The 27,590-nt window shown below is 39.2% G+C and overlaps 1 protein-coding gene across 3 annotated transcripts in view; it reads left to right on the top strand.

Moving 5' to 3' along the window:
* The window catches only part of armc2 (armadillo repeat containing 2), a 109,896-nt gene that overhangs the window by 74,860 nt on the left and 7,446 nt on the right, over nucleotides 1-27,590 (top strand). For 2 of the 3 annotated variants that reach the window (XM_059982986.1, XM_059982984.1), the window contains exons 12-17: nucleotides 5,326-5,425; nucleotides 14,304-14,634; nucleotides 18,475-18,597; nucleotides 19,624-19,737; nucleotides 23,297-23,429; nucleotides 23,583-23,743. In XM_059982986.1, coding sequence (XP_059838969.1) covers nucleotides 5,326-5,425; nucleotides 14,304-14,634; nucleotides 18,475-18,597; nucleotides 19,624-19,737; nucleotides 23,297-23,429; nucleotides 23,583-23,743 — 962 coding nt within the window. The remainder of the gene's footprint in view (nucleotides 1-5,325; nucleotides 5,426-14,303; nucleotides 14,635-18,474; nucleotides 18,598-19,623; nucleotides 19,738-23,296; nucleotides 23,430-23,582; nucleotides 23,744-27,590) is intronic. The other variant, XM_059982987.1, reaches the window with a different exon arrangement.

The following is a 27,590-nucleotide window of genomic DNA, read 5'->3' as shown; positions in this document are numbered from 1 at the left end:
GATCCAGGCAGCTGAAGGGAGGAAGCGGTGGTAGAAATTGACCATACCTACGAATTCCTGAAGGCCTTTGATCGTGGTGGGTCGGGGGAAGTGGCGGACCGCATCTACCTCAGCAGGCAGAGGGGTTGCCCCGTCTTTAGTAATCCTGTGGCCCAGGAAGTCAATGGTATCGAGTCCGAACTGGCATTTGGCGGGGTTGATTGTAAGACCGTACTCACTCAGTCGGGCGCAGAGTTGACGGAGGTGGGACAGATGCTCCTGACGACTGCTGCTGGCTATGAGGATGTCGTCCAAGTAGATGAACGCGAAGTCCAGGTCCCGTCCCACCGCGTCCATTAACCACTGGAACGTCTGTGCGGCATTCTTCAGGCCGAATGGCATGCGGAGGAACTCGAAAAGGCCAAACGGGGTGATGAGAGCCGTTTTGGGGACGCCATCAGGATGCATCGGGATTTGAGGGTACTCTCGGACGAGGTCTACCTTGGAGAAGATCCGTGCGCCATGCAGGTTTGCTGCAAAGTCCTGAACGTGCGGCACAGGGTAGCGGTCTGGTGTGGTAGCCTCGTTCAGCCTGCGGTAGTCGCCGCACGGTCTCCAGTCTCCCGTCGCTTTGGGCACCATGTGCAGGGGGGAGGCCCATGGGCTGTCGGACCATCGGATGATCCCCAATTCCTCCATCCTTTGGAACTCCTCCTTCGCCAGTCGGAGCTTGTCCGGGGGAAGCCGCCGAGCACGGGCGTGGAGGGGTGGTCCCTGGGTCGGGATGTGGTGCTGTATGCCGTGTCGGGGCATGGCCGCTGTGAACTGTGGTGCCAGAACCGATGGGAAATCCACCAGGAAATGGGTCGCCACAGTACTGCTGCCACAAAACAACAAGTTCTGCATCATACAAAACTGATTCTGGTAGATAGCCTTTATTGAGGGGCATTTTAATTTTAACAAAACAGGTAGTATGCGTAATAAAACTGCTTTAAAAGATTCTTCATTCTCTATCATTTTGCTATACTTAACTCACATTCTGACTGCTGCTAAAAATGGAGAGACCGGCCAAGAGGACAATCACCGTATTGTCTAAGCGACGATCTCTGTGCTTCAGGACTGTTTTGAACAGACCAGTTGGCAGATGTCCAAGGTGGTCACCACAAATGAACTAGATCCAGATGATGTAGATGATGTTGGTACCTCAAGAGCGGTCATCTCACAGCCCAACCAGAACACCTGGCTGAACACAGAAGTGCACTCCTTACTAAAAGCCTGGGATGCTGCCTTCAAGTCCAATGGCAACCGCCATTCAAGTCCAACCGCCCTGAGAATCCTCATTTTAGGTATCAAGAGGGCAAAGGTCACCTACACACAAAAAAATTCAGAAACACCTGTCTGATAATTATCCCCAGTGTATGCGGCTGGGCATCACTGACTACACAAGGGAAAACAGCATTGACTCCCTCCTCCCTGATGCTCTAAACAACCTTTTTGCACACTTCAGGGCATGCAACAGAACGCCAGCCACAAAAGCTACCCTACTCCAGGTGAGCAGCCTGAGAGAGCAGCAGGCGTGAGAAGGACTCTGCAGAGTCAACCCACATAAGGCAGCCAGGCCAGACAACATCCAAAGCCGAGTGGGCATACAACCTTACTGACGTCTTCACAGACACCTTCAGTGCTTCACTCATCCAGGCTGCTGTCCCCACATGCTTCAAATCAGCCACAGTCATCTCTGTATCAAAGAACTCTACACCTTCAGAACTAAAAGACTACTGCCCGCTGGCACTGATGCCAATCATCATGAAGTGCTTTGAAGGCTGATAATAGCACAGACCAAAAACTCCATTCCGGCCCTATTCGAAGGCACTCATGTCAGAATGCAGTTTCTGGATTTCAGTTCAGAATTGTCACTATTGTCCCACAAACCTTGGTGAACAAACTCCTATCCCTTGGTCTAAAAACTACTGTGCAGCTGGGAGTTGGACTTGCTAATGCACAGACCTCAGTAATCCCGATGCACAACCACTTCTTCCTCCCCATCATCCTCAACACATGTTTTCCAGGGCTGTGCGTTCAGCCCATGCTGTACACACTGCTCACACATGGCTGCTTGGGCAATCACCCAAGCAACTACATTATCAAGTCTACCGATGAGATGACAGTGGCGGGGCTCATTGCCAACAATAATGAGATGCCCTATAGAGAGGAAAAGGAAGAGCTCAAGTCCTGGTGCCAGGCAAGTATCCTCTTCCTTAATGTTAGCAAGACAAAATAAGATGGTCATCAAGTTCAGAAGAACTTGCACCACTCACACCTCCTTTTACATCAGAAGCACAGCAGTTTCAAACTCCTGGTTCCCGGAACACATCCTACGCAGACAAGAAAGATCACAAACGACTCTACTTTGAGGAGGCAGAAGGGAGCTGGACTCTACAAAATCATACTCGGGTCATTCTACAGATGTGCAGAAGCGAGCATCCTGACAAACAACATCACTGCTTCATACGGAAACTGTACTGCAGTGAACAGGAAGGCTCTACAATGGATAGTTAATACTGCCCAACACGTCAATGGCACCAGCAATTAAGGTCATATATGCAGTGCTTATAAAAGCCTTGGAAGCTTTCATGTTTTATTGTTCAAGAACATTGAACCACAGTGAATAAAATTTAGCTTTTTTTGACACTGATCAACAGAAAAGACACTTTTCTGTCAAAGCAAAGACAAATTTCTACAAATTGGTCTAAATTTATTACAATTATTAAACACAATAATTGATTGCATAATTACTCACCCTCTTTAAGTCAATATTTAGCTGATACACCTTTGGCAACAATTACAGCCTTGAGTCAGTGTGGATAGGTCTTTTTCAGCTTTGCACATCTGGACACTGCATTTTTTCCCATTCTTCTTTACAAAATTGCTCAAGTTCTGTCAGATTGCATGGGGATCATGAATGAACAGCCCTTTAAGTCCAGCCACAAATTCTCAATTGGATTGAGTTCTGACCTCTGACTTGGCCTCTCCAGGACATTAACTTTGTTGTTTTTAAGGCATTCCTGTGTAGCTTTGGCTGTGTACTTTGGGTCATTATCTCACTGAAAAACAAATCTTCCAAGTCACAACTCTCTTGTAGACTGCATTATGTGTTCCTCCAGGATTTCCCTATGGTTTGCTACATTTATTTTCCCTTTACCTTCACAAGCCTTACAGGGCATGCAGCAGTGAAGCATCCTTGCAGCATGATGTAGCCGTCACTATGCTTCACAGTAGGGATGGTGTGTTTTTGGTTATGTGTGATGTTTGGCTTATGCCAAACATAACATATAGTCTGATGTCCAAAAAGCTCAATTTTGGTTTCATAGAACCTTCTCCCAGCTGACCTCAGAGTCTCCAACATGCCTTCTGGCAAACTCTAGCCAAGATTTCATGTGAGTTTTTTTCAACAGTGACTTTCTCTTTGTCACTCTCCAATAAAGCTGCGACTAGTGAAGCACCCGGGCAACAGTAGTTGTATGCACAGTCTCTCCCATCTTAGCTACTGAAAGTTGTAACTCCTCCAGAGTTGTCATAGCTCTTTTAGTGGCCTCACTCACTAGTTCCTTCTTGCACAGTGACTCAGTTTTTGAAGACTACCTGTTCTAGGCAAATTTACAGCTGTGCCTTATTCTTTCCATTTCTTGATGATTGACTTAATAGTACTCCAAGGGATATTCAGTGACTTGGAAATTTTCTTGTATCCTTCTCCTGGTTTGTGCTTTTCAATAACCTCTTCATGGAGTTGCTTGGAGTGTTCTTCTGTCTTCACGGTGTAGTTTTTGCCAGGATACTGACTCACCAGCAGTTGGACCTTCCAGACACAGGTGTATTTTTACTCCAATCAACTGAAACACCGCGACTGCACACAGGTGATCTCCATTTAACTAATTATGTGACTTCTAAACCCAATTGGCTGCACCAGTGATGATTTGGTGTCATATTAAAGAGGGTGAATACTTATGCAATCAATAATTTTGTGTTTTGTATTTGTAATTTATTTAATTTATTTGTAGAGATCTGTTTTCACTTTGACATGAAAGAGTCTTTTCTGTTGATCAGTCTATAAAAAAACCAAATTAAATCCATTGTGATTCAATGTTGTAAAATAATAAAACATGAAAACTTCTGGAGGTGGGGGGGAACTATGTTTTATAGGCACTGTACAGAAAGGTGCCAGAAAAGACGAGTACCATCATGAGAAGGATCCCACATACACTGTTCAAGTACTATTTGCCCTACTCCCATCAGGGAGAAGGCTACGTGGCATTCACACTGGGACCACCAGACTCAAAAAAAAAAGTTACTTTCCCCAAGCAACAAGACTGATCAACACCTCCGCCCACTAACTCCACCACTACATTTTTATTTCCCATCAGTCACTTTATGTACAGCCTAGTGTCCTTTAATGAACATACAATCAATGTATATAAACTATCTTAAGCAATTGTATTTATTGTGTGTTTTATTATTATTGTATTCTTTATCTTTTGTATTTTTATTTTGTCCTGCATCAGATCCAGAGCAACTATTATTTTGTTCTCCTTACACTTGTGTACAGAAAATGTCATTAAGCAATCTAGAATCTTGACTAATACAAGAGCTGTGAGCTGGTAGCTAGACCTGTGTGAATTGGAATTCTGGTGGCATAGTTCTGGGTGACCTATGTATGCAGAGAATTGGAGAGAATGGCCAAGAACATGTTGAGATAATCAAGCCTTACAGTCTTGAACTATAAAGGAGTCAAAGGTTATAGAAAGAGAAAGCAGGGAAGTGGCATTCAAGTCAAGGTAGGATAAGCTGTGATCTTATTGAATGGCAGAGTAGGCCCAGAGGACCAATGGGTTTCTCCTCCTTCTGCCTCCTGAGTGTTAGAATAGGAATTAAACCGGGGGCAAAGTTGGGCTGAGTGATATTATAGAAGTAGGCATATTTCAGATACGAGGACCAAATTTTATTTCGGTCAGACTGATTAAGGTTATATAGATCTCCTACGGTTTTAGATTGGAGGAGGAAAATGGGGTTCAGCCACATCATAGACTAAAGACGTATCAAATAGAACAAGAAATATTACCTATATCACAGGACTGAGGTGCCCGTGATGACTTTGTTAAGAGCTCCTCTGGCAGAGATGGAATCTTGGAGTGATTCAAACAAAAATTTTGGGTGAACATGAACACTAATTTGGGAGGCTACAAAATTTTGCTTTTGGATGGAGTAACTTCACTCAGGAAAATGATGCAGGACAGAGAAACTTGTGGTATATCAACCACAAGCCCTAATAACATATTTTTTTGTTTGTAGCAAACTCTCAACCTACAATGACTGCTGCCTTGTGTTGTCAGAGTGCTTCAGCTGTTACCAATTATTTTTGACTATCCTCCACCAACACCAAAGAAAGCAGGTTAGTTTTATTCTGCCTGAAAATATGGGGTTTCAACAACTTGGGTTTATCTGTTATGGATATAATTGTACAATGGCTTTTACAGAATCTCCCCCCCCTCCATTTCCTGTTTAAATACTTAAGTAATCTGCTTTCTCCCATTTTTGAACTCTTTTGCTATAACAATGGCCGATCACTAAAATAGTTGTATTTCGATCACAAATGCATGTAACTTTATACATTTTGCTTTCTGAAATGTTACCTGCTGTTAATCAGGAACTGCTACTTTGACATACATTTAATGGGTGTCTTTTAAAATGTGTTGTCATTTCACCTTCAGTATTAGTTACACTCAGAGCTGAAAGTTGTTAACCCTTTGTCACCTTCTGATTAATTTCTCTAAGCTTGCAAACAAAGTCTTAAAAAGATTTGTGAATAAAAGACTAATGATTACAGTTTTAATTATAGATGTGGGCTTGTTGTCTTTTTAACTAATGGAATTTTTAACCACTAGGACTTATGAGCATTTGGAAATGCATGAGGGACAGTCAGCATAGCTTTGTCTGATTAACTTTGAAGAGATGATGAAGGTGATCAAAGAAGGTAGAGCAGTGGATGTTGACTGCATGGATTTTAGTAAGGCATTTGACAAGTTGCTGGATGGTAGGTTCATCCAGAAGATTAAGATGTACAGTATGGGATCAGAATTGGCTTGTCCATAGAAGACAAAAGGCAGAGGTTGATCAATCTTAATCAAGCTGAAGGCCCATGACTGGCGGTGTTCTGTTAGAACCCATACTGTGACCTCTACTGTTTGTGATATATAAAAATGACTTGGATGAAAACATTGATGGTGGTTTACTAAGTTTTCAGATGACAGAAAGATTGGTGGCATTGTGGATAGTGTAGAAGATTGCCAAAGGATACAGTGGAATATAGATTACTTGCAGATATGGGTACAGTATTGGCAGATGGAGTTTAATGCAAGCAAATGTAAGATGTTTTACTTTTGAAGATCAAATATACAGGGAAATATACAGTTAATGGTAGGGTCCTTAACAATATGGATGTACAGAGGAATTTTAAAGTCCCAAGTCCATGTCTCCCTGAAAATGGCTGCACAGATTGAAAGGGTGTTGAAGAAAGTGTATGTCATCTTTATCTTAATTGAGTTCAAGACTCTGGTTAGGCTGTATCTGGAGTATGGTAGTCAATTATGGATGCCCCATTAAAGGAAGAATGTAGAGATTTTGGAGAGGTTGCAAAAGAGATTTACTAGGATGCTGTATGAAATGGGGGTATGTGCTATACAGAAAAGATGGAACAAACTAGGGCTGTTCACTCTGGAGCAGTGGTAAAAATTTATAAAGTTATGAGAGCCACTGAAAGAGTAGATAGCTAGTATGTTTCACCCAGAATTCAAGTACCTAATAGCAAGGGGCATGCATTTAAGATGAGAGGGGAAAAGTTCAAAGGAGATGTGTAGGGCAGGTTTTTTATTAACTAAGAGAGTGGTCCTTGCCTGGAATCTGCTGCCAGGGGTGGTTGTGGAAGCAAATACAATAGAGGTATACAACAGAGCATCTTAAACCCATAAATATGCTGCAAATCTCCATCAGCACAGGAACACTGCAGGGATGAGTACTTAGCCACCTGCTCTAATCGCTTTACACCTATGACTGTGTGGCTATGTACAGCTCCAGCACCATGTACAAGTTTACTGATGACACCACTGTTGTTGACTGTATCAAAAGGGGGTGATGAATCAGCATGCAGGAGGGAGATTGAAAACTTGGCTGAGTGGTGTAATAACAACAACCTCTCACTCAATGTGAATAAGACCAAGGAGCTGATTTTAGACTTCAGGAGAGGGAAACCAGGGTCCACAAGCCAGAAATCATCGGATGATCAGAGGTGGAGAGGGTCTGTAATTAAAAATTCCTGGGTATCACTATTTCAGATTACTTATCCTGCACCCAGCTTTCTTGTGGCAGCACTCTTTGTAGATGTGTTCATGAGTGGGGAGGGTTTTTCCTGTGATGGACTGGCCTGTATCAACTACTTTTTGTATGCTTTTTTCATTCATGGGCATTGGTGTTACTATACCAGTGTGTGATGCAACCAGTCAGGATACTCTCACAGAGCATCTATAGAACTTTATCAAAGTTTTCGATGACATGCCAAATAAGAAAGTAGGGATGTTGTAGGATGTTGCCATTACACCTTCATTGTAATGGCACTTACATGCTGGTCCCAGGACAGATCCTCTGAAATGATAAAGCAAGGGAATTTAAAGTTATTGACCTTCTCCACCACAGATTCCTTGATGAGTACTGACTCATGGACCCTCGGTTTCATCCTTATGTAGTCAATAATCAGCTCTTTGGTTTTGTTGACATTGAATGAGACGTTGTTATGGCACCATTCAACCAGATTTTCAATCTCCCTCCAATATGCCAGTACATTACTTGCTTCTTTTTGTCAGCGACCTTAAATATGGCATTGGAGCTGTGCTTAGTTGAAAAGCGAGTAGAGCAGGGGCTACTAAATAGTATTTACATGTTGGTCTCAAGATAAATCCTCTGATATGATAACTCCCAGGAATTTTAAGTTACTGACCCTCTCTTAAGTTATTGATCCCCTAATGCTCAAGGATCCCCAATTTCTTCCTCCTTTAGTCAATAACCAGCTTTTTGGTTGTATTGACGTTGGTTGAGTGGTGCCTCTCACCACTAGCCTCTCACTCAGATTTTCAATCTCCCTTATGTGCCAGTTTGTCACCACCTTTGATTTGGCCAACAACGGCAAACTTAAATATGGTGTTGAAGCTGTACTTGACCTCACGTTCATAAGTATAAAGCGAATAGAACAGGGGGTTAAGCACACAGACTTGTAGTGCACCTTGCTCATAGTGAATAAGGAGGAAATGTTATTGCCAGTCCATACTGACTGGGGTTTGCAAGTGAGGAAATCACAGACCCAGTTACAGAAGGAGGTATTGAGGCCTAGATCTTGGAGTTTTTTGATTATGTTTGAGAGAATGATTGGGTCGAATATAGTGTTATGGTCAATCAAGAGCATCCTTATGCTTGTACCTTCACTGTCTAGATGTTCCATGTGTGAGTGAAGAGCCAAAGAAATGGCGTCTGCTGTTGACCTCTGATGATGGGAGGCAAATTGGTGTGATAACCTGTTCAATCTGTCTCCATAACTCAGTCCTTTGTGTCCTGACAATATTCACACAAATATCCTTAGCACTCTTTCTATTTTTATGGTATCTTTCCTATAGCCAGGTGATCAAAACTGAACACAATATTCCAAATGCAGCCTCCACAATGACTTGTGCAGCTGCAACATAAACATCCCAACTACCATACTCAATGCCCTGCATTGCTTTGAAGGCCAGTGTGCCAAATGCCTTCTGCATCACCTGGTCTGCTTGCGATGTCAATGAACATAGAATGTTCTATGTTCCATATTCATTATAGGAAAGTTGAAGGTGCTGGACTTTTACGTAGTGTGGGGATATTTAATATATGTGCCTAAATGATCAATGCCATCCATACAACATTCTATGATATTAAAGCCATCCAGCATTCTGTAGTTAGTTGTGTTTTGAGATGTCTTGGCCTTTGAGATTACATTACTTTTTGTTTCAAATCTTATGGATGCTCTTTAAGTTTTAAGGTCATGCAGAAAGAGGAAATTTTGGCATAGATGCAAGAGAAAACCTATTGCTAGATTTTAAATGGGAACACTTGAGACTAAAGAATGGTAATAATTGCTTGCCAGTGGAATGGAGATGATTAGAGTTGAACATAAAATCAGGCCTTCAAGTCAAAACTTAGCAACTGTGACTGGCTGCAATTCTGTATAAAGGTGTTTTAATTTGATTACAGTAGGAAATTGTTTTTTTTCATCCAGTTGAAATAAAGGGGTCTGGTTTGTTTGAATTTGAATGGAGATCTCAGCACAGTCTAATTTGGTTTCTGCAAGTCTGAGCTAGTTTTATTTTGGATCGGCTCCTCCCACACTGAGACTTTGTAGGCAAGAAGATTTGACTGATTAAAGATGTTAGTACTGATTGAAAAAGTTGTATTTGATTTTAGGTCCCCAGGATAGGCTTCATGCAAGTTGGTAAAAGTCAACAATTGATGTAAATATTTTTAATATAATATTGAATTAGAACTCCTTTGCTTGAAATGCTCCCAATGTCTCTGGGCAGAGGTGTTAACCCTCTACTGTGCCAACTGTGCATGCTACAGGAAGGAATATTAAATGGGGAAACGGATGAACCTTGATAAAAAGCTGCTGGTTTAACAATAGTGATAATATAACAACATGAGTGAATCTGCAGATGCTGGAAATAAATAAAAACACAAAATGCTGGCAGAACTCAGCAGGTCAGACAGCATCTATGGGAGGAGGTGACCTGCTGAGTTCTGCCAGCATTTTGTGTTTTGATAATATAACAACATGTTTTGGGACATTTCTGGGATTTAATTGACAGGTAGCTATTAGACTGTTATTGAAGGTTAAGTCAGGTTGTTAAGAAACACATTTCTTTGGGAAACTGTGCGAAGCACCATTACATTTTTTTTGTATGAGTGATAAAATTCTATGAGCATAAACAACAGAGGACTAATTGTGTAAAGATGTATAGCTTTATATTGGATATGCTGGGCCTAGAGGGCCAATCACAAAGGGAGCAGTGTGCATTAATGGTTGTAAGAGACATTATTCTCGTGTTACGCAATGTAGGGTTTGTAAATTAGGAAATGGATATCAATATGTATTTGTAGAAAGAGATTATCTACCTTATTTTGGCCATGTTACAATGAATATTAGGTGTCAGGAACCCAAATTATAGGAATAATACAAGGCAACGTGTGACTTGGAAATCTGAAATCATGATATACCCTCATACGGAGCAGAGAAGAATAAATTGTTAATTGGATCAAATCTAAAACAATGCATGCATGTTCTTGAAGTCATTGTATGTCCCTATCCCTTCAATGCTATGCATAAGTTCCCAGGCAAACTGAAATGATCTTCCAGTATTAACTGTATCTTTTGAAACCAGAGCTTTGACTGAATCTTAGTATATGTAACAATAATAATCTATATCAATACCAATATCAATATTGCTGTCTTGGAAGAACAGGGAACACACTGTGTAACTTTGATGTTAAAGATATTCCTATACTATATTCTAAACACTATGTTCCAATCTTGCTGTGATTTCTGGTTTAAAAAAAAGACAGAGATATCAGGCTTCACACTCAGTCAACAAAATTATCAGTGCTTCAGATAAGTCAGTATTTTGAACCATATGAGACATCTCTACAAACTCTCCCTGAACTGCAAATCAAAATCTAAGCGAGACTCCACAAAGTGTATTAAACCTGTGCTAACATTATGCAACTCACTCAAGATGCCGGAACAAAAGTAAAGGAAATAAAAAGCACTTCACTTTAGGATGACTTGATTAAACAAAAAACTAAATACAGTGCATAAACAGGGTTTTCTGACTGAAGTTTTCATAATTGTAGTAGTGAAGGAATTTGCTCTATAACTGTTGGATTGGTAGCAGAGAAGTTGATCTGGATGGCTGATGGATCAATACTCAGGGGTGGGTGGAGGATGAGATCTCTGTGTGGGTAGTTGGGTGGGAAAGGCAGACAATTTGTGCATTGGTAGTTAAGGGAGTGGGATGTTGGCAGATCATTGTGGGGTAGGTATGACTTGGCTGAACTTGATGGGGGATCAGCAGATCTATGGGAGGTCTGGATAGTAGATTAGTCAAAGGTTGTAGGATTTGCTACAGACTTTTATTGAAGACTGATGAAAATTTGTGTCAAGAGTTAAACGTTTAAATACTTCAACTTTGTTGTGGATTCCCAGCATTGGACTTTACAGGCTGGGACTTTCTCAAGTTCAGCCTCTTTAAGTAATGCTGATGCAGGTTTCAAATGACTGTGAAAGGTATGCACGCACAGTGAAAATTTCCGCTAGTGTTGCCAGAAGGCATTGCAGATCATTGGATACTATTGTACATATGCTGTCTCCTGCACTTATTCAAACTGCAGAATTTCCTACTTTTCATTTCAGCTACTACATTTTTGTACACTAAGCAATTCAATGAAATGGATTTTATAGTGAATGTGAATTGTGAAGCACACAAAAATCTGGCAGCTTACTTTAAGCAGCCCTTCAGGCTGTTCCAGCTAAGTGTATGTCTGTGTTGAGTTAAGGAAGATAACAAGAGAAGCACGAGGTCACTGTCAGCTAAAGGGAGGCCTTAAGATTTATCTTGTTCTACTCCCCGAAGTACTTCCTCCATAGGAGATATCAGTTGCATGACAGTTACAAGCTATCCTCCTGTATGTATTTATCATCTCCTTTTATAGTCTGACTTGTCAGAAAATGAGTTGATCCCTGAACAACCACACCCCCACCACCACCCACAACTAACAATCTACCAGCGTAGAATATGTAGTGACATGGTGAAGACATGTAGGAGCTCATTAATGTCACTGATAGTGCATCCTACAGCTGCATTGTGTTATACAGCTGCCAAGCATGAAGATCTTTTCATCAGATTGCATATTTTTGAAATATCTTAGACTGTAAGAAACAGGAGCAGGATTATGCCTTCTGGCCCATTGTTTCTGCTCTGCCATTCAGTCACGACTGCTCCTTTATCTCCCCTCTCCTCAGCCCTGCACCCTGACCTTCTCCCTGTAATCTTTGATGCCATGGCCAGTCTTAATGGTTCTCCAAGTGGGACCACATCTAACATTCTTGTATCTAGCCCCTATGGATACTGTACACTAAATTAATACCCTGTGGTGCTTTTTGTATTGGAGCAAATGACACTGGTACATGTCTCCTCTAGGGCAGTTGAAACAAGACCTGCAAAAATGTAAATCCATTTTTAGGCTTTCTTACTAGTTATTTCTATGACTTTTGTTTTTTTTAATAATATTTCTGGCTCACCCTTAAATTAAAATGCTCCATAAACCCATTGGAATCAGAATCCGGTTTAATATCACTGTCATGAAATTTGTTGTTTTGTGACAGCGGTACAGTGCAATACACAATGGAAAAAAAGTATAAATTACATTCAGAAATGTGTGTGTTTATTTTTAAATATATATATGTCATATGTTAAATAAGTAGTGCAAAAAGGGAGCAAAGAAAAGTGAGGTAGAATACATGGGTTCATTGTCCATTCAGAAAACTGATGGTGAAGGGGAAGAAGCTGTTCCTAAAGCAGTAAGAGTGTCTTCAGGCTCCTGTACCTGCTCCTCAATAGTAGCAATGGGAAGGGGGTAGTCCTGGGTTATGGGAGTCTTTAATGATAGATGCCACTTCTTTGAGGCACTGCGTTTTGAAGGTGCCCTCGATGCTGGGGAGGCTAGTACCTGTGATAGAGCTGGCTGAGCTTGCAACTTAGAGCAGCTTTCTCCGATCCTGTGTAGTGGCCTTTCTACACCAGGCTGTGATGCATCCAGTTAGAATGCTCTCTACAGTACATCTTCAGAAACTTTCTAAATCTCCTTAAACTCCTAATGAACTATAACCGCTGTTGTGCTTTCTTTGTAATTGCATCAATATGTTGGGTTCAGGATAGATCTTCAGAGAATCTATAAATAGTTGTTGCGTTAAATAAATTTTAATTAAAGTTGCACTGCAGGTGGGAACCTACCATGTATATTATAATCAAAACCTAACTAGAAGCAGATGTTAATATTCACCATCCCTTTAATGCCAAAATTTATGAAATCCTACTAAACAGAATTATGCCTCATTTGGATATGTCTCTACAACAGAACTGGGCATGGTTAAATAGAACCAGTATTGTTTTAGCTTTTCTTGTGTTTCACATGTTATATATTAACATGTATACATTTTAACATGTCTTTTATCCATTGTCTTTTCAGTTTTTTTGTTTGATATTTTATATTCTTCCAATGTGGAAGAATTGAAATGATAGTTTAAATAACTTTCAAATAAGGTATAACATGTAGTTATTTATAAAATGTCAGGATTACTACTCATTGTACTCCTACTAAATTACATAATTCCTTCAATTTTGATCAAGCCAAGGGAATTTGTTCATGCTATTACTTCACATCCAACCTTAGATAGATGGAAAATCCAAATACAAGATCCTTTTATTACTTGATAGCAGTGAACTAACTGGTTAATAATTTCAGCTTGACTCAGCTGATTCAACTCGTTTCTGAATCAGAAGGTCATGGATTCAGTCCAAAACTGCTCATATCATCTAGGCTTGGCTGTGATATAATTCTTTCCAGGCATAAGACGTTAGACTAAAATACAGCAACTTCTTCTGCTTAAAATAAAGGAGCTAATTTGAAGAAGAACTGGAGATTTTCAATCTGTGCCTTAATCAGCACCAACAAAATCTGATTCATTTCATTTGCTGTTTCTATCACCTTGGCAATTACTGCAAAGTAAAACTGACATAAAGTGGTTTGGGATATATTAAAGACATTTGTCCTTATTCTTTTCTCTTTCTCTCTAAAATTGTCCTGAATAAAGCCTGGCTTCTTAATAAAATTCCTGAGAATTGAAGGTTTTGAGTATTCCTTTCAAAATAGAATAAACTCAGCATAGACTCAGTGGGGTGAATGGCCTCATTTTACATCAGGACCAAATATGAAAGAAAATATCACCCTTATGGCTACACCTCCATTTACTTAATTGACTATAGAGTGCTTCGGGGCATCTCAAAGTTCTGAAAATAAAATTAAATAAAAGGCTTGCTACAGGGTTCGCTTGATTTTAACAGTGTGCAAAATTAAATTCAGTATTTTATAGCAAAGCTGCTAGAGTTCATGTCAACATAATGTGTTTTTTCACTTCCTAGGATTTAGTAGTCCGTGTTGTCTTTATTTTGGGAAATATGACTGCAAAGAACAATAAAGCAAGAGAGGAGTTGTACAGACTGGAGTACAGCGTGGAAACGTTACTGACTTTGTTCCAAATGTATCATGAATTAACTGTTCAAATAAAACTTACTTCACCAAAGATGCAGAGCAAAAATGGAATAATTGAATCTAAAAACCAGAAACTTTTGGAGGTGGAAGACGTCCTAATAAAGTTGATAAGAGTGATTGCTAATCTATCCATAAACAACAAGGTTGGCTCTGCATTATCTAGAAACCAAACCTGCATGGAACTACTAATTAAAGTATTAGGTCAGTTTTCAATCTTTTAATGTCTATATATGAATAACTATTTTTAAAAAAAACAAAGCTTGATCATTTATGTTCATAACAATCCAGATTAAAGTGCTGCTCCATTGAACTTGGTGTAACAAGAGTTATCTTAGGATTTCCTATTGTTAATGGAAGTGAAACATGTTGTATAGTGCAAAGGTGGTTAATTAGATTTAGAGCTGATCAAGATCATATTTCATTTCTTGGAAATTAAGCAATTAACTGGTAATCTACCCTAAAGTTATAACAACTAGCCCGCCATTTTCCCACAGATGTACAACATTTTTTTAAACTTTTGGGTACTTATCGAAATAGAACAGATGATCTTTATTACAATTCTATTTGTTTGGATTTTCTGAAGCTGCTGATAAGCCAGAATGAGAGAAACATTTATTATTGGAAAGCAAAAAAATGCAGATGCTGGAAGACCAAAATCAAATGAAGTGCTGGAAATACCCAATAGTCAGGCAGCGTCCATGGATAGAGAAACAAAGTTAACATTTTTGGTCAATGACCCCAATCAGAAGTGATGAAAATGGTTAAAAAATGAGAAACATTCATTTATCCTTAGTGATAGCCTTATTCACCCCTAACCTAAACTGAAAGTTGTAGTTTCCATCTGCTAACCACATTCATATTTGCACTGAAAAATATGCAGTCTTGTGCAAGCAACTCACAGATGTAGTGTGGATATATTATCTGTTCTAAACATCTGACCACTTTTTTGACTATCATGCATTTGTTAAAAGTTTTTATATTTCAAGAATACTTGAAGAAATGTAATTAGCTAAGTTGGTTTTGATGCAGTGTGGGTAAAACATTGTAAAACTGAAATCTGGACCTGCAATTTTAAACATTGATAAATCTGTACCAGAGATGTGTATGAATGTGATTGTTGCTTTGCTTCTCATTCTGGTATAAAACTATCAAATGTTTCATGGCACTGTTCATGTTTATAGAGTCATAGAATTATACAGCACATAAGAAGCCCTTCAACCTATAGTGCCCACACCAATTACACCCATTTACACTATTCCTACACTAATCCCATTTTATTCTCACCATACTGCCATAAGCTTCTCCCAGATTCTAATATATACACTAGGAACAACTTACAGGAGCCAATCAACCTACCATTCAAATACCATGTTGAAATTATGTTCTGTATTAACCTTGTGTCATATTGTGCAACATAGTATTCTGCTAAGTTGAATGGGTTGATTATTAATGCTACAAATGGGTTGACAGTTCAATGCGTTTCCACAGCTGCAATTCTTAGCTAAGACTGTCAAAACAAAGCTGTTAATTTTCTTATTATTGCAGTTTGTGGAGCCATGTTCTGAGAATGTATTATATAAATTATAGTTCTTTCCAAGTGAAATTGACCTGTGCAACTTATTTCATTTATGCTAGTTTCATTCCATGTCAATGGTCCTGTTTTAAATGGAAGAGTTATTGAGAGGCTACAGACTTTGTCTAGTTGTTACTTTTTTATATATTTCTCCATTTTGACACAGTTTGAGCTTGAGAACATAAGCATAATAAAAGTGTCTAGACACGAATTGCCTCGGTATGGTAGGCCAAATGCTAAAGGAAGAGATTAACACAGATGGGTGGAAGTGGTGGGCCCAATGGCCTGTTTGCATGTTATACGAATATGACTTTACAACATAAGATATAGGAGCAAGAGTTTATAGAGGCTTTGGCCTTCTTGTATTGATCTTTAAATCTGCTCTACCATGCAACATGGCTGATCTCCTATCTCAATTTTCTTTTACTATTTCAATTTCTCTTGATTCCTCTCAATATCCAAAAAAAAATCATTGACCTGTTCTAAATGATTCACCAACCTCTAAATGAAGAAAGTAAGAAAACCAAAACTGTATATTTTACTCCAGGTGTGGTCTTACTAAGGCCTTAATTATTTGCAATAAGACTTCTTTATTCATGTACAAAATCCTCATGAAATATAGGTCAACATGTCGCTTTCTATTCTAATCACTGCATGTTGGCTTTATGTAGAACATCAACAGGTGCTTTGAATATTAGCATTATCCATTCTCTTTACTATTTAAAAAATATTCTACCTTTCTATTTTAAGAACCCAAAGTGGATAACTTCATATTTTCTGTGCTATATCACAACTGCCATGTTTTTGTCACTAACTCAGCTTAAAAATATCCTCTTATAATTTCAAGTTTATTGACATTCAGCCATATACCTGTATATGTACACCGACAAACAAAACATTCCTCCAGACCAAGGCGCAAAATGCAGTACATAAAACTCACACACAACACAAAGTAATATTGCCACAAATAAAATAACAAATAATACAATATATTCTAAAAGACTGATGTTTAGCTCAAGGCGCAATTACAGTACAAGTTTAAAATGTAAACAGTAGAAGGCTATTGGTGCTTCATATTTGATGAGATCTGTCTGGTAGCAGTGAGTTCAGTAGCCTCATGGCCTGGGAGAAGAAGCTGTTTCCCATCCTAACAGTCCTTATCCTTAGGCTACAGTATCTCCTCCTTTGTATTATTAGCAAATTTCAAAATGTGACATTTGGTTCTCTTAACCAAATTATCGACAGAACAGCTGGGACCTGAACAACCTGCCAACCTGGGAATGATGGGTTTATTCCCACTCAAACCTTTGCAGGGATGACTGGAAATTTCATTCACAGTATGAATTTAATTATATATACAACTTGAGTACTCTTATCTGAAACTCCAAAATCCAAAAACTTCCGAAATCCAAAGTTCGTTTTTGAGCCACAAGTGGAAAATTTAACAAGGTGTTAAGTGATGCACAGGTCTCTGTGTTCCACAAAAAGTTCTAAGAAGTCACCTCATGTACATAATGAACAGAAGTGAATGCAAAATAGAAAAACACTGCATAAAGCAAAAAATGAATTATCTCGACCATCTATCGAAAGAGTCTATTCATCAGCATCGAAGTGAACATGTGTCACTTAGAGGTATGCTGAAAATGAAATAAACAAAGATCTATCTGGATGAATATTCAGTAGGCAGGTTGCAGGGATTTAATTAAAGGCACAACATATTTTTAAATTTCTCTGCTGATCATGAAGCAGCAGAGAAATTCATTGATGAATTTACTAAGATCGTCGCTGATGAAAATCTAACAGCAGAACAAGTCTACAATGCTGATTGTTTTTATACCTTACATAAAACCTAAAAAAAAAGTCAAATACAAATACATTGTACCTTTTAATCAAAACATGGCATTGTAGGCAGAGACTGAAAACCTGTCATTGTTTGTTGTTGTTCAACAGCTGATTCAGGTATTCTCCCGATGCTGCTTTTGTTACCCTGCATACATGATATTTTCATTATATTAATGGTATGTAATAACTTTTACTGTTCACATGTGTGTGATGAACAAGTGTAAGGCCAAGACTGCTTACCGGTAACACATAAATTCAGAGTCTGAAATGATGGCAACCCCAAGCTATTTCATTATATATTCCAATATCTGAAATCTGAAACACTTCCAGCCCCAAGCACTTCAGATAAGGGGTATTCAACCTGTATTCAGTTAAATGATCCTTGGATCAGCTATATCTGTGACTTGCTGACAGGAGCTACGTGTTAAGTTTTTGAAATTGCTTTCTAACCTCCATAAATGAGTCACTGTGCAGTTGTTGCTCTCCACCTTGTAGCACAAGTAAAAATTCTGCATCCTGTGCACTCAAGGCATCCAAATTTTACGTCTGTTGGAGTTAGAAGTCGAAGCTATTTCTCAATTGCCAACCCAACTGATAAGCTTATTTTTCTCTTTTGTTTCAACTAGAATCGAACGAGGTTGATGAATGCGAAGAGCTGATGATGAATGCTGCAGCAACAATTAACAATCTGTCTTACTATCAAGTGAAGAATTCTGCTGTCAGGGCCAGACAGCTGCACTTAGCTGAATGTACGTGTATTACTGTTGTGCTCCCCACTCGTGTCCTTCTATGTATATTGTTGTGTAGTCTGTCAGAATTAAAGGGCATGTCATTTAAATCATCTGATAATTCAACAGTATGTCCTTACTTCTCCACTTAACTAATATTGCTGATTTCAAATTATGGCTCGTTCAGTTTCTTGGACCAAAATGTAATTGAATTAAGAGGAGCTGACTGAATCTTAATGGCTAGTATCATTGACTATTGCATATCCATTTGATCCTTCACCTAATCATTAAAATTTGTATTGTAGCCAGAGAAAACATATCAGGATAAACAGCTGTGAGTGTCAGTTGCATTCAAATCAGAAACCATCCACAAGGGTTTATCATTCAGTTTGGGATCTTTTTGTTATCTATGTCATACACTCTGTTTTCATTTTAGCCTTTAGCAAATGATTCACTCAAGCTCAAAGCAGTTGCCTAATCAGTTCTGTTAACAGTATGTTGTATTCATTCTCTCCTTTGTCCAGTTTACCACGCTAATCTCTAGATTTAGAAAGCATTTTGCTTAGATTCATAGTGGTTAAGGGAAAGGAACATTATGAAGGCCCCATAAACATTTGTAGTGGTGTGCCCAGTAACAGGAAATGATAGGTTGTTGCTACAAATCATCAAGTCTATATGTCTGCTGCATCATGGGAGCATTTAAGAGGCTATTAGATATTAGAATGGAGGAATATGGACATTGTGTAGGCAGAAAGGATTAGTTTAGTTAGGCATTTGATTACTTATTTAATTAGTTCAGCACAACATTGTGGGCTGAAAGGCCTGTTTCGGTACTGTACTGTTCTATGTTCTAAGTACTCAATAGGTCAGGCAGACCCTATGAACAGAGAAACAGATTTCCTATTTTGGGTCAGTGACCTTTCTCGCTTTACAGATACTGCCTGACTGTTGAGTATTTCCAGCTTTTTTTTCTGTTTTTATTTCTGATAGATCAGTTTTGCAGTGTCATTTTATCCATAATCCAGATCTTAATTTATCTCCCTTTAGTGATGATGAAGCTTCTGTTGGGTAAAAGTATGGATGCAATTTTGGAAGGTGCCCGGGTGTTTGGAAATCTCTCTCGGTCTAAGGAGATTCGTGACTTCATTGTAGAGAAAAATGGTAATAAGAGAATACATTACAGTCAGATTACTTAGACATAATGCAAGTGAAATGTCCATTGTTAAAAATAGGTTATTTCCATTACGTTCAGCCTGATTCCTGTTAATTGATTGAGTTTCTTCGTTTGCATAAATATCGATTTTGACTTTTACTAAAATTTGATTTGAAAACTGATGCTTAATTTTAACTACAAACAAGAGAAAAGGAAGATGCTTGGGAGAGTTTTACCCGGATGTCACATGAGATGTTAGATAATCGGCATTTCCTTTGCAATCCTTAAAGGTTTCAATCGCAGTACGTGCCGTTTTGATTTTCAAGATCTTTTGTATGTTTTGTGTAAAATGAAAATCATTGTGATTCACACAACATAGAGCAGTATTTCCCCATATCTTTGATAGAGTTATTTATTTTTGTTCACAAATTGGGATTTGTTAAGGTGGTTGGAGACAGAAGAAGCCAAGCATCTGCAGAATGCAACTATATGTCATCAGCTTTTGTACCATAGAGAATTTGTGCACTTGAATAATAAAATATTCATGGAGTTCCAACGAGTTCAGATAGTATTTCAGATGATCTGTCTTTGGGTGATAGATTAAATTTCATCAACACAGGTGCACCCAGAGCTATGTGCTGAGCCCATTGCTGTACACTCTCTTCACACATAAACTGCACGGCCAAACACTCAGGCAATCAAAGTTCAAATGAAAGTTCAGAGTACCTACATGTCACCACATACAACCCCGAGATTCTGTTTCTGCGGGCATACTTAGCAAATCTACAGAACAGAAACTGTAAACATCAGGAATTGTAAACTGTAAATAAATTGTGCAAATGCAGATATAAATAACTAGCAATAATGAGCGTGAAATAACAATATAACAGAGTTCTTGAGTGTAGCTATCCCCTTTTGTTCAAGAGCCTGATGGTTAGGGGTTCATAACTGTTTTTGAACCTGGCACAACTTCAGGATTGAAGGACATCCATTTAGAACAGAGATGTGGAGAAATTACTTTAGTCAGAGGGTGGTAAATCTGTGGAATTTGTTGCCACAAGTGGCTGTGGAGGCCAAGTCACTGGGTGTATCTACGGCAGAGATAGACAGGTTCTTGATTAGCCAGGGCATCAAAGGGTATGGGGAGAAGGCAGGGGAGTTGGGATGACTGGAAGAATTGGATCAGCCATGATTGATTGGCAGAGCAGACTCGATGGGCCACATGGCCTGCTTCTGCTCATATATCTTATGGTCTTATGGTGTGTGAGTCATGAGGCACTTGTACCTTCTATCTGATGGCAGCAGTAAGGAAAGCCCATGGCTTGGGTGGTGAGGATCTTTGATGATGGATACTGCTTTTCTACGACAATGTTTCATGTAGATGTGCTCAATGGTTGGGAGGGTTTTACTGTGACGTACTGGGCTGAATCCACTACCTTTTGCAGGATTTTCCACTCAAAGATATTTGTGTTCCCATACCAGGCCATAATGCAGCCAGTCAGCACACTTTTCACCACACATCGATAGAAGCTTGCCAAGGTTGTCAATTACGTGATCAAACCTCCGCAGACTCCTAAGGAAGTAGAGTTGCTATCGTGCTTTCTTCACAATAATATTTATATGATGGGTCCAGTACCAGGCCTCTGAGGTAGTGACACGCAAGAATTTAAAGTTACTGACCCTCCCTCTTCTGATCCTCCAATGATTACTGGCTATGGACCTCTGATTTCCCTCTCCTGAGGTCTACAATCAGTTCCTTGGTTTTAATGACATTGAGTGAGAGCCTGTTGTTGTTACACCACTCAGCCAAGTTTTAAACCTCTTCCACAATGTCAACAAGACAAAGGAGAATGGTATCAACTTCAGGAAAACTAGCACCACTCACACCACTCTTAATATCGGTGGTATAGCAGTAGAAACTACAAGCAGTTCAAACCACTGGGAGTGTACATCTTGCACAATCTCTCATGGTTCCAGAACACAACCTACACAATCAGGAAAGCTCAGCAACATCTCCACAGGAAGACCCTTCAATGGATAGTCAAACTACCCACTGCATTACTGGCACCAGCCTACCTGCCGTCAAGGTCATATATACAGAAAGGTTTCAGAAAAGGGCAAGTAACATCAGGAAGGATTTCACCTACCCTGCTCATGGACTGTTTGTCCCACTCCCATCAGGGAGGAGGCTGCACAGCATCTGTGCTAGAACTACCTTCCTGTCAGTCACCTTGTGTACAGACGCTCATATGCCAAGTGTCACTTAATGGACATACAGTCAATCTATGTATATAAGCAGTCTGGTGTACTTATATTTATTATGTTTTTTATTATTATGTTTGTTATTTTGTTGTGGTTCTTTTGTGCTGCTTTGGATTTATAGAAACAATTATTTTGTTCTCTTTTACACTTGTGTCCTGGAAATTACGTTAAACAACCCTGAATAACTGTTGAAAGTCTGAATTGTGCATGCCAGATGATGGATAGCACAACAATATGCCAAGTAATAGTGGGTTAATTTGCAATAACAATGTGCTTAAAATTAGCCACAACTTCATTTATTAATTCTTCATTTTTATCCTCTTTTCTTTGAAATGTAACCAACTTTGTACACCTTTCAATTTATGTCTTATTATGACCTTCATTTAAGTCACTCACCAGAGAGGGTCAGAAATGCCCAAGCTGAATTCACTTTGTACCTTACAGTAGGAGAAGGGATATTCCATCCTTGTTCACAATTTTGGACATTTGGTACTTAAAGTGTTAAATTAATGCAGCTGCAAGTAATTTTTGATCATTTTTTTAAATGAGCCGTCTCAATAAATATGTAATGAGATTTCAGTTGGAATAACAACTCTGATTTTTTTAATACAGAATTGCAACGTCACTGATAAAGATGGAGGATTAGTTGAGATTAGAGAAGTTCCCAATTCATATAACTTAACTGGTACAGAATAGACTTTCTCCAAGGTTTATTTGAAAAGCCAACTTGACAGATGCTAGGACTCTTGTTCTGAGATAGGTCACGAGTTCAAGACCCATCAGTGCCTGAGCACCTTGATCTGTACAATGACTGTGTAATGAAAAGCTATACTTTGAGTCTCTACTATCAGATGAGACATTTGCTTGCATGTCAAAATTGACAATATTAAAAATGTTTGTTCTCTCCAGAGACTGGCTAGAATGTGGAACTTGCCATTGCACTATAGAGCTGTTAAAACAAACAGTACAAGTGTATTGAAGGGATGAGTAAGTACATGAGAGAGAAAAGAACAGAAAGATATGTTGCTTAGCTTAAATGAAGGGGACTTCTTTGAAGCATCAAAATTGTCAGAATGCTTCTGATTTGATATGTCATAGTATGTAAATTATCTGCTGCACGTTCTTAGAAAAAGACTTAATGTAGATCAATGAATATGAAGTATTTTGGAAATGTTAAATTGCTGATAGAATAAGCTTTTACTTAGTACTGTTTTACATAGTTGGGAGGTACATTCTTACCTGTTTGATATTAGTAACTATTACAAGAATATACAAATATTTTACTAAAATTATTTTACATTTCAGTGGATCAATTTATGATCACGCTACTGGATGCGAAGCACCAAGATGTCTGTTTTGCTGCTTGTGGAGTACTTGTAAACCTTACAATTGATGCAAGCAAACGTCCCATTTTAAAGCAGGATGGAGGGATTAAAAAGTAAGTTGAATAATCTCAATTTACTGCTTATGAGCTAAATTTTAACGTCAGGATTAAATCTGCAAATTATCAAATCTTATAAACAAGATGGCAATTGGTGTTAACCATTCAACAACATCCTTGTTTTAATACACCGTACTTTTTTGACTACAGGTTAATTGACTGCTTAAGAGACTTTGGGCCTAATGACTGGCAATTGGCGAGTCTGGTTTGCAAAACATTTTGGAACTATAGTGAGAAAATTGTCAATGCTGCGGTGTGCTTTGGAGAAGAGGAGACTGGAGAACTATTGCAGCTCCTTTCCACATATCTAGGTATGAAATGTACAATTAAAATACGTACCAAATTGAAAAACATTTTTGCCTGTCGTGGCTCTTGTTGCTTTCTTACATATACTCAGTACCCAAAGCTGATATCTTAAACTGTCCTCCAATCTGACTAACTAGTGTATATCAGTGAGACTCGACGTAGATCGGGAGACTGCTTCGCCGAGCACCTACATTCCGTCAGTCAGAAAAAGCGGGATCTTCCAATGGCCAGCCATTTCAAATCCACTTCCATTTCCATTCTGACATCAGTCCATGGCCTCCTCTACTGCCATGATGAGGCCAAACTCAGGTTGGAGGAGTAACACCCTATATTCCGTATGGATAGCCTCCAACCTGATGGCATTAACATCGATTTCTCAAATTTCCAGTAATTATTCGCCCCTTCACTCATCCCATTCCCTCATTCCAGTTTCCCTGTCTCACCTTATCTCCTTACCTGCCTGTCACCCTGCTCTGGTACTCCTCCATCTTCCCTTTCTTCCATGATCTTCTGTCCTCTCCTATCAGATTCCTTCACCTCTTTCATCAATCGACTTCCAGCTCTTTACTTCACCCCTCCCCCTCTCCTGGTTTCACCAATCACTCCTACCATGTACTTCCCCCCTCCTTCTAGCTCTGACTTCTCATAGCTTCTTTCAGTCCTGTTGAAGGGTCTTGGCCCGAAACATCAACTGTTGACTCTTTTCCATTGATGCCGCCTGACCTGCTGAGTTCCTTCATCATTTTCTGTGTGATGCCTGGGCTGTCTAAATGTTCTGGGTATTCTTCCACTTCTTCCCAAGAAGCCAGTAGTGAACACTGACAGATCTAATTAGAACCAGCCCAAGTAGTCTCAGCAGGCTCATTATAAACTGATTTAAGAGGATTTTCCATTTCTCATATACCCTTTCATAAAACGGACCATGAGCCAGTCCACATCAAGGCATCAGAGGCGGAAGGGTCAGTAACTTTAAATGCCTCACCCTTATCATTCCAGAGGATGTGTTCTGCAACCAGCAAGTAAGTGCCATTATGAAGAAGAAATTGCACTAGCTCTACTTTCGTTGAAGTTTGCGAAGATTTGGCATATCATCTAAAAATATGGCAAACCTCTATTGGCACACAGTGGAGAGTATTCTGACTGGTTGCATCATGACCTGGTATGGAAATACCATTACCCATGAACAGAAACACCTGCAAAGAGTAGTAGATATGGCCCAGTCCATCAAAGGTAAAGCCCTCCCCACCTTTCAGCACATTGACATGAAGCGCTGTCACAGGAAAGCAGCGTCCATCTTCAAGGACCCCACCATCCAGGCTGTGCTTTCTTTTTGCCTCTGCCATAAGAAAGGAGATGCAAGAGCTTTAGGTTACACACCACCAGGTTCAAGAACAGTTATTACCTCTCATCAGGCTCCTGAACCAGACAGATAACTTCACTCACCCCAACACAGAACTGATTCCACAACCTATTGACTCACTTTCAAGGACTCGACAACTCATGTTATCTCTATTTATTTACTATTACTATTTCGTTCCTTTCTTTTTTGTATTTGGGCAGTTTGTTGTCTTTTGCATAATGGTTGCTGTTCATTTTTGTGTGCAGTTTTAATTAATTTAGTTTAGTTGTGTTTCTTTATATTTACTGTGAATCTCAGGGTTGTATAAGTTGACATATACGAACTTTGATAATCAATTTACTTTGAACTTGATTTTCTTCCTGCAACATACTGGTACTAATTTCCCTACCAATTTAGCTCAAATATATCCTAACCCAACCAGCAAACAGCTCAAGGATGCTGGCTGTGGTCCAGTCGATATGAAACCATTTACCCTAAACAGGTGTGCAGGGCTAGTGCCACAGGGTCTTGAAGCCTTCCCTTCTAATCAACATTAGGATTCCTGAATTTGCTCATCTTAACATGACCCACCACATCAGACTTTCATGACAGAGTGATGGTATGTAGAATTGGAGTGTGGTGTAGGAATGGATTTAAAGGTGGCTAAGGATTCAAGAAATCTTCCTTGATATCAGAAAGTATAAAGCGATTTTTCACAGAAATGGGTGTTTTTATACATTCACATACGTGGTTTGAGCTCAAAAACGGGACACTATATGCAGATTATGCAAAAGTGGAAAATTTAGCGATGTGGAGAAGCGCACTGAAACATAACAGACAAATTGCTTCCAGGTTGTCTAAAGTTTAATAGAACAAATGTGAGATGGTTCATTTTGGTAAAAAGGAATGTGGCAGTTAATGAAATTGAATTTCAGAAGTGAAAAACTACATTGGGTCTTTGTAAAGGACTGCAAGTGAATTTTCTGTTTAATCATTTATTTGAGTAAGACTAATATATTTGCATTACTAAAATTAATGTTATTTTTGGATGAATGCTGTTGTTATTCTAGGTACTAGTTCCAGTTTTCCCTGGAATTTAAACAGGAGATACTGATTTTCCTGCAGAATGAGCATTTGTGAGACTTACTGTCAGTGAAATGTTATGGCTAAATGTCTTCTAAGTTTAAAAGAAACACTACTAACATGTCTGTAATGGCCATATGCTAAAAACTGCACATACATAAGAAATCAAAGTAAATTCTGGTGTGCAAATTATGAAATAGTAGTTGATTTTGGTTGCATTTTAACTATTTAGATCTGGGTTTCTTAACTGGGATTCCATGAGAGATCATGATTAAAAAAATAAACATCATCTTTTGAACTTAACACAATGCACAATGTTAGTGCTCACAGTGATGGGCAGTGACCAACAGCCCCGTTAACAGTCTCGTTAGAGGTCTCTCAGCCCACTATGGTAGTACGCAGTAGGACTGTGTTTATTTGGTTGAATCCATTCTCAGTGTTTGACATGAAATAAGTGAGGCCATTGGTGAGAACTGTATTGCTCAAAGGGGAGGACAGTAGGCTGATAGTTGGTGAGCGCTGTATTGCATGAAAAGGAAGATGGTAGGATGATGAGGAGCGTGAAGTGCGGTTTCTGAACATTGAATGGACTCGCCCATTTTTATATTTTATTAACCCCTGTGCTTTACAGACATATCTGATGGTCCATTGTGGTGATTTTTGAATTGCAATCTTCTGAGTCATTTCACTGCACTAGTGTAATAAGGCACACAAAAAAGTTAGTATTTATAATGAAAGCTACTTATCAAATATATTTTCCATGGACTGGTTGATCCAAGTTGTCCTATTCCATTGTGCCCAGTCTGCAGCAAATAACCTACACATGCAGTAATAACTCCAACAAAATTGAAAAGACGTTTAACTACAGCCAAATGACACATAAAAGTGCTGGTTATTTTAAATGGAATCTTCAAACCAAACAGAATAAATCTTTTGTTAATGAAGTCAAAGTCCGTAAAACGGTACAGGAATTAAGCTACTTAGCAGCAGAATTTATTAACCAGAAAAGGAATACTCACACAGTTGGTGAGAACCTAATAATGCCAGCATGTAAAATAGTAGTGGGTAAAATGCTAGGAGAAGATGCGGTATAAGAAATTGAAAAGGTTTCACATTCAATGATGACAATGGCTGGTTCTTCGCTTGCAAAAGTCAGGAGGGAAGAAGAGTTCTCAGGAGCGACGACATGATCACTGGTGCCTATAGAGGCCAATTCTGGATCTGCGTACTCTGGAACAGTAGGGACACGGGGACAGCTGGGATAGTAGGATCCTTCCTGCGTCTCCTCTTCTCTTCAGCGGTTGCTTTTCTGGATTCCTAGAAATTCTTGTCTGCCCCGTGGATCAGCTTTCTCCAGCGGTCTCTGTCACAAGCTGGCCGCTGCCACTCATTGACCTTGATATTTGCCTGAGAGAGCTGCTGCTTAAGTT

This window comes from Hypanus sabinus, chromosome 10 (genome assembly GCF_030144855.1).
Source record: "Hypanus sabinus isolate sHypSab1 chromosome 10, sHypSab1.hap1, whole genome shotgun sequence".
Classification (NCBI taxonomy): Eukaryota; Metazoa; Chordata; class Chondrichthyes; order Myliobatiformes; family Dasyatidae; genus Hypanus; species Hypanus sabinus.
Note: the sequence above shows the minus strand (reverse complement) of the source record. Positions and strands in the feature narration are given on the sequence as shown.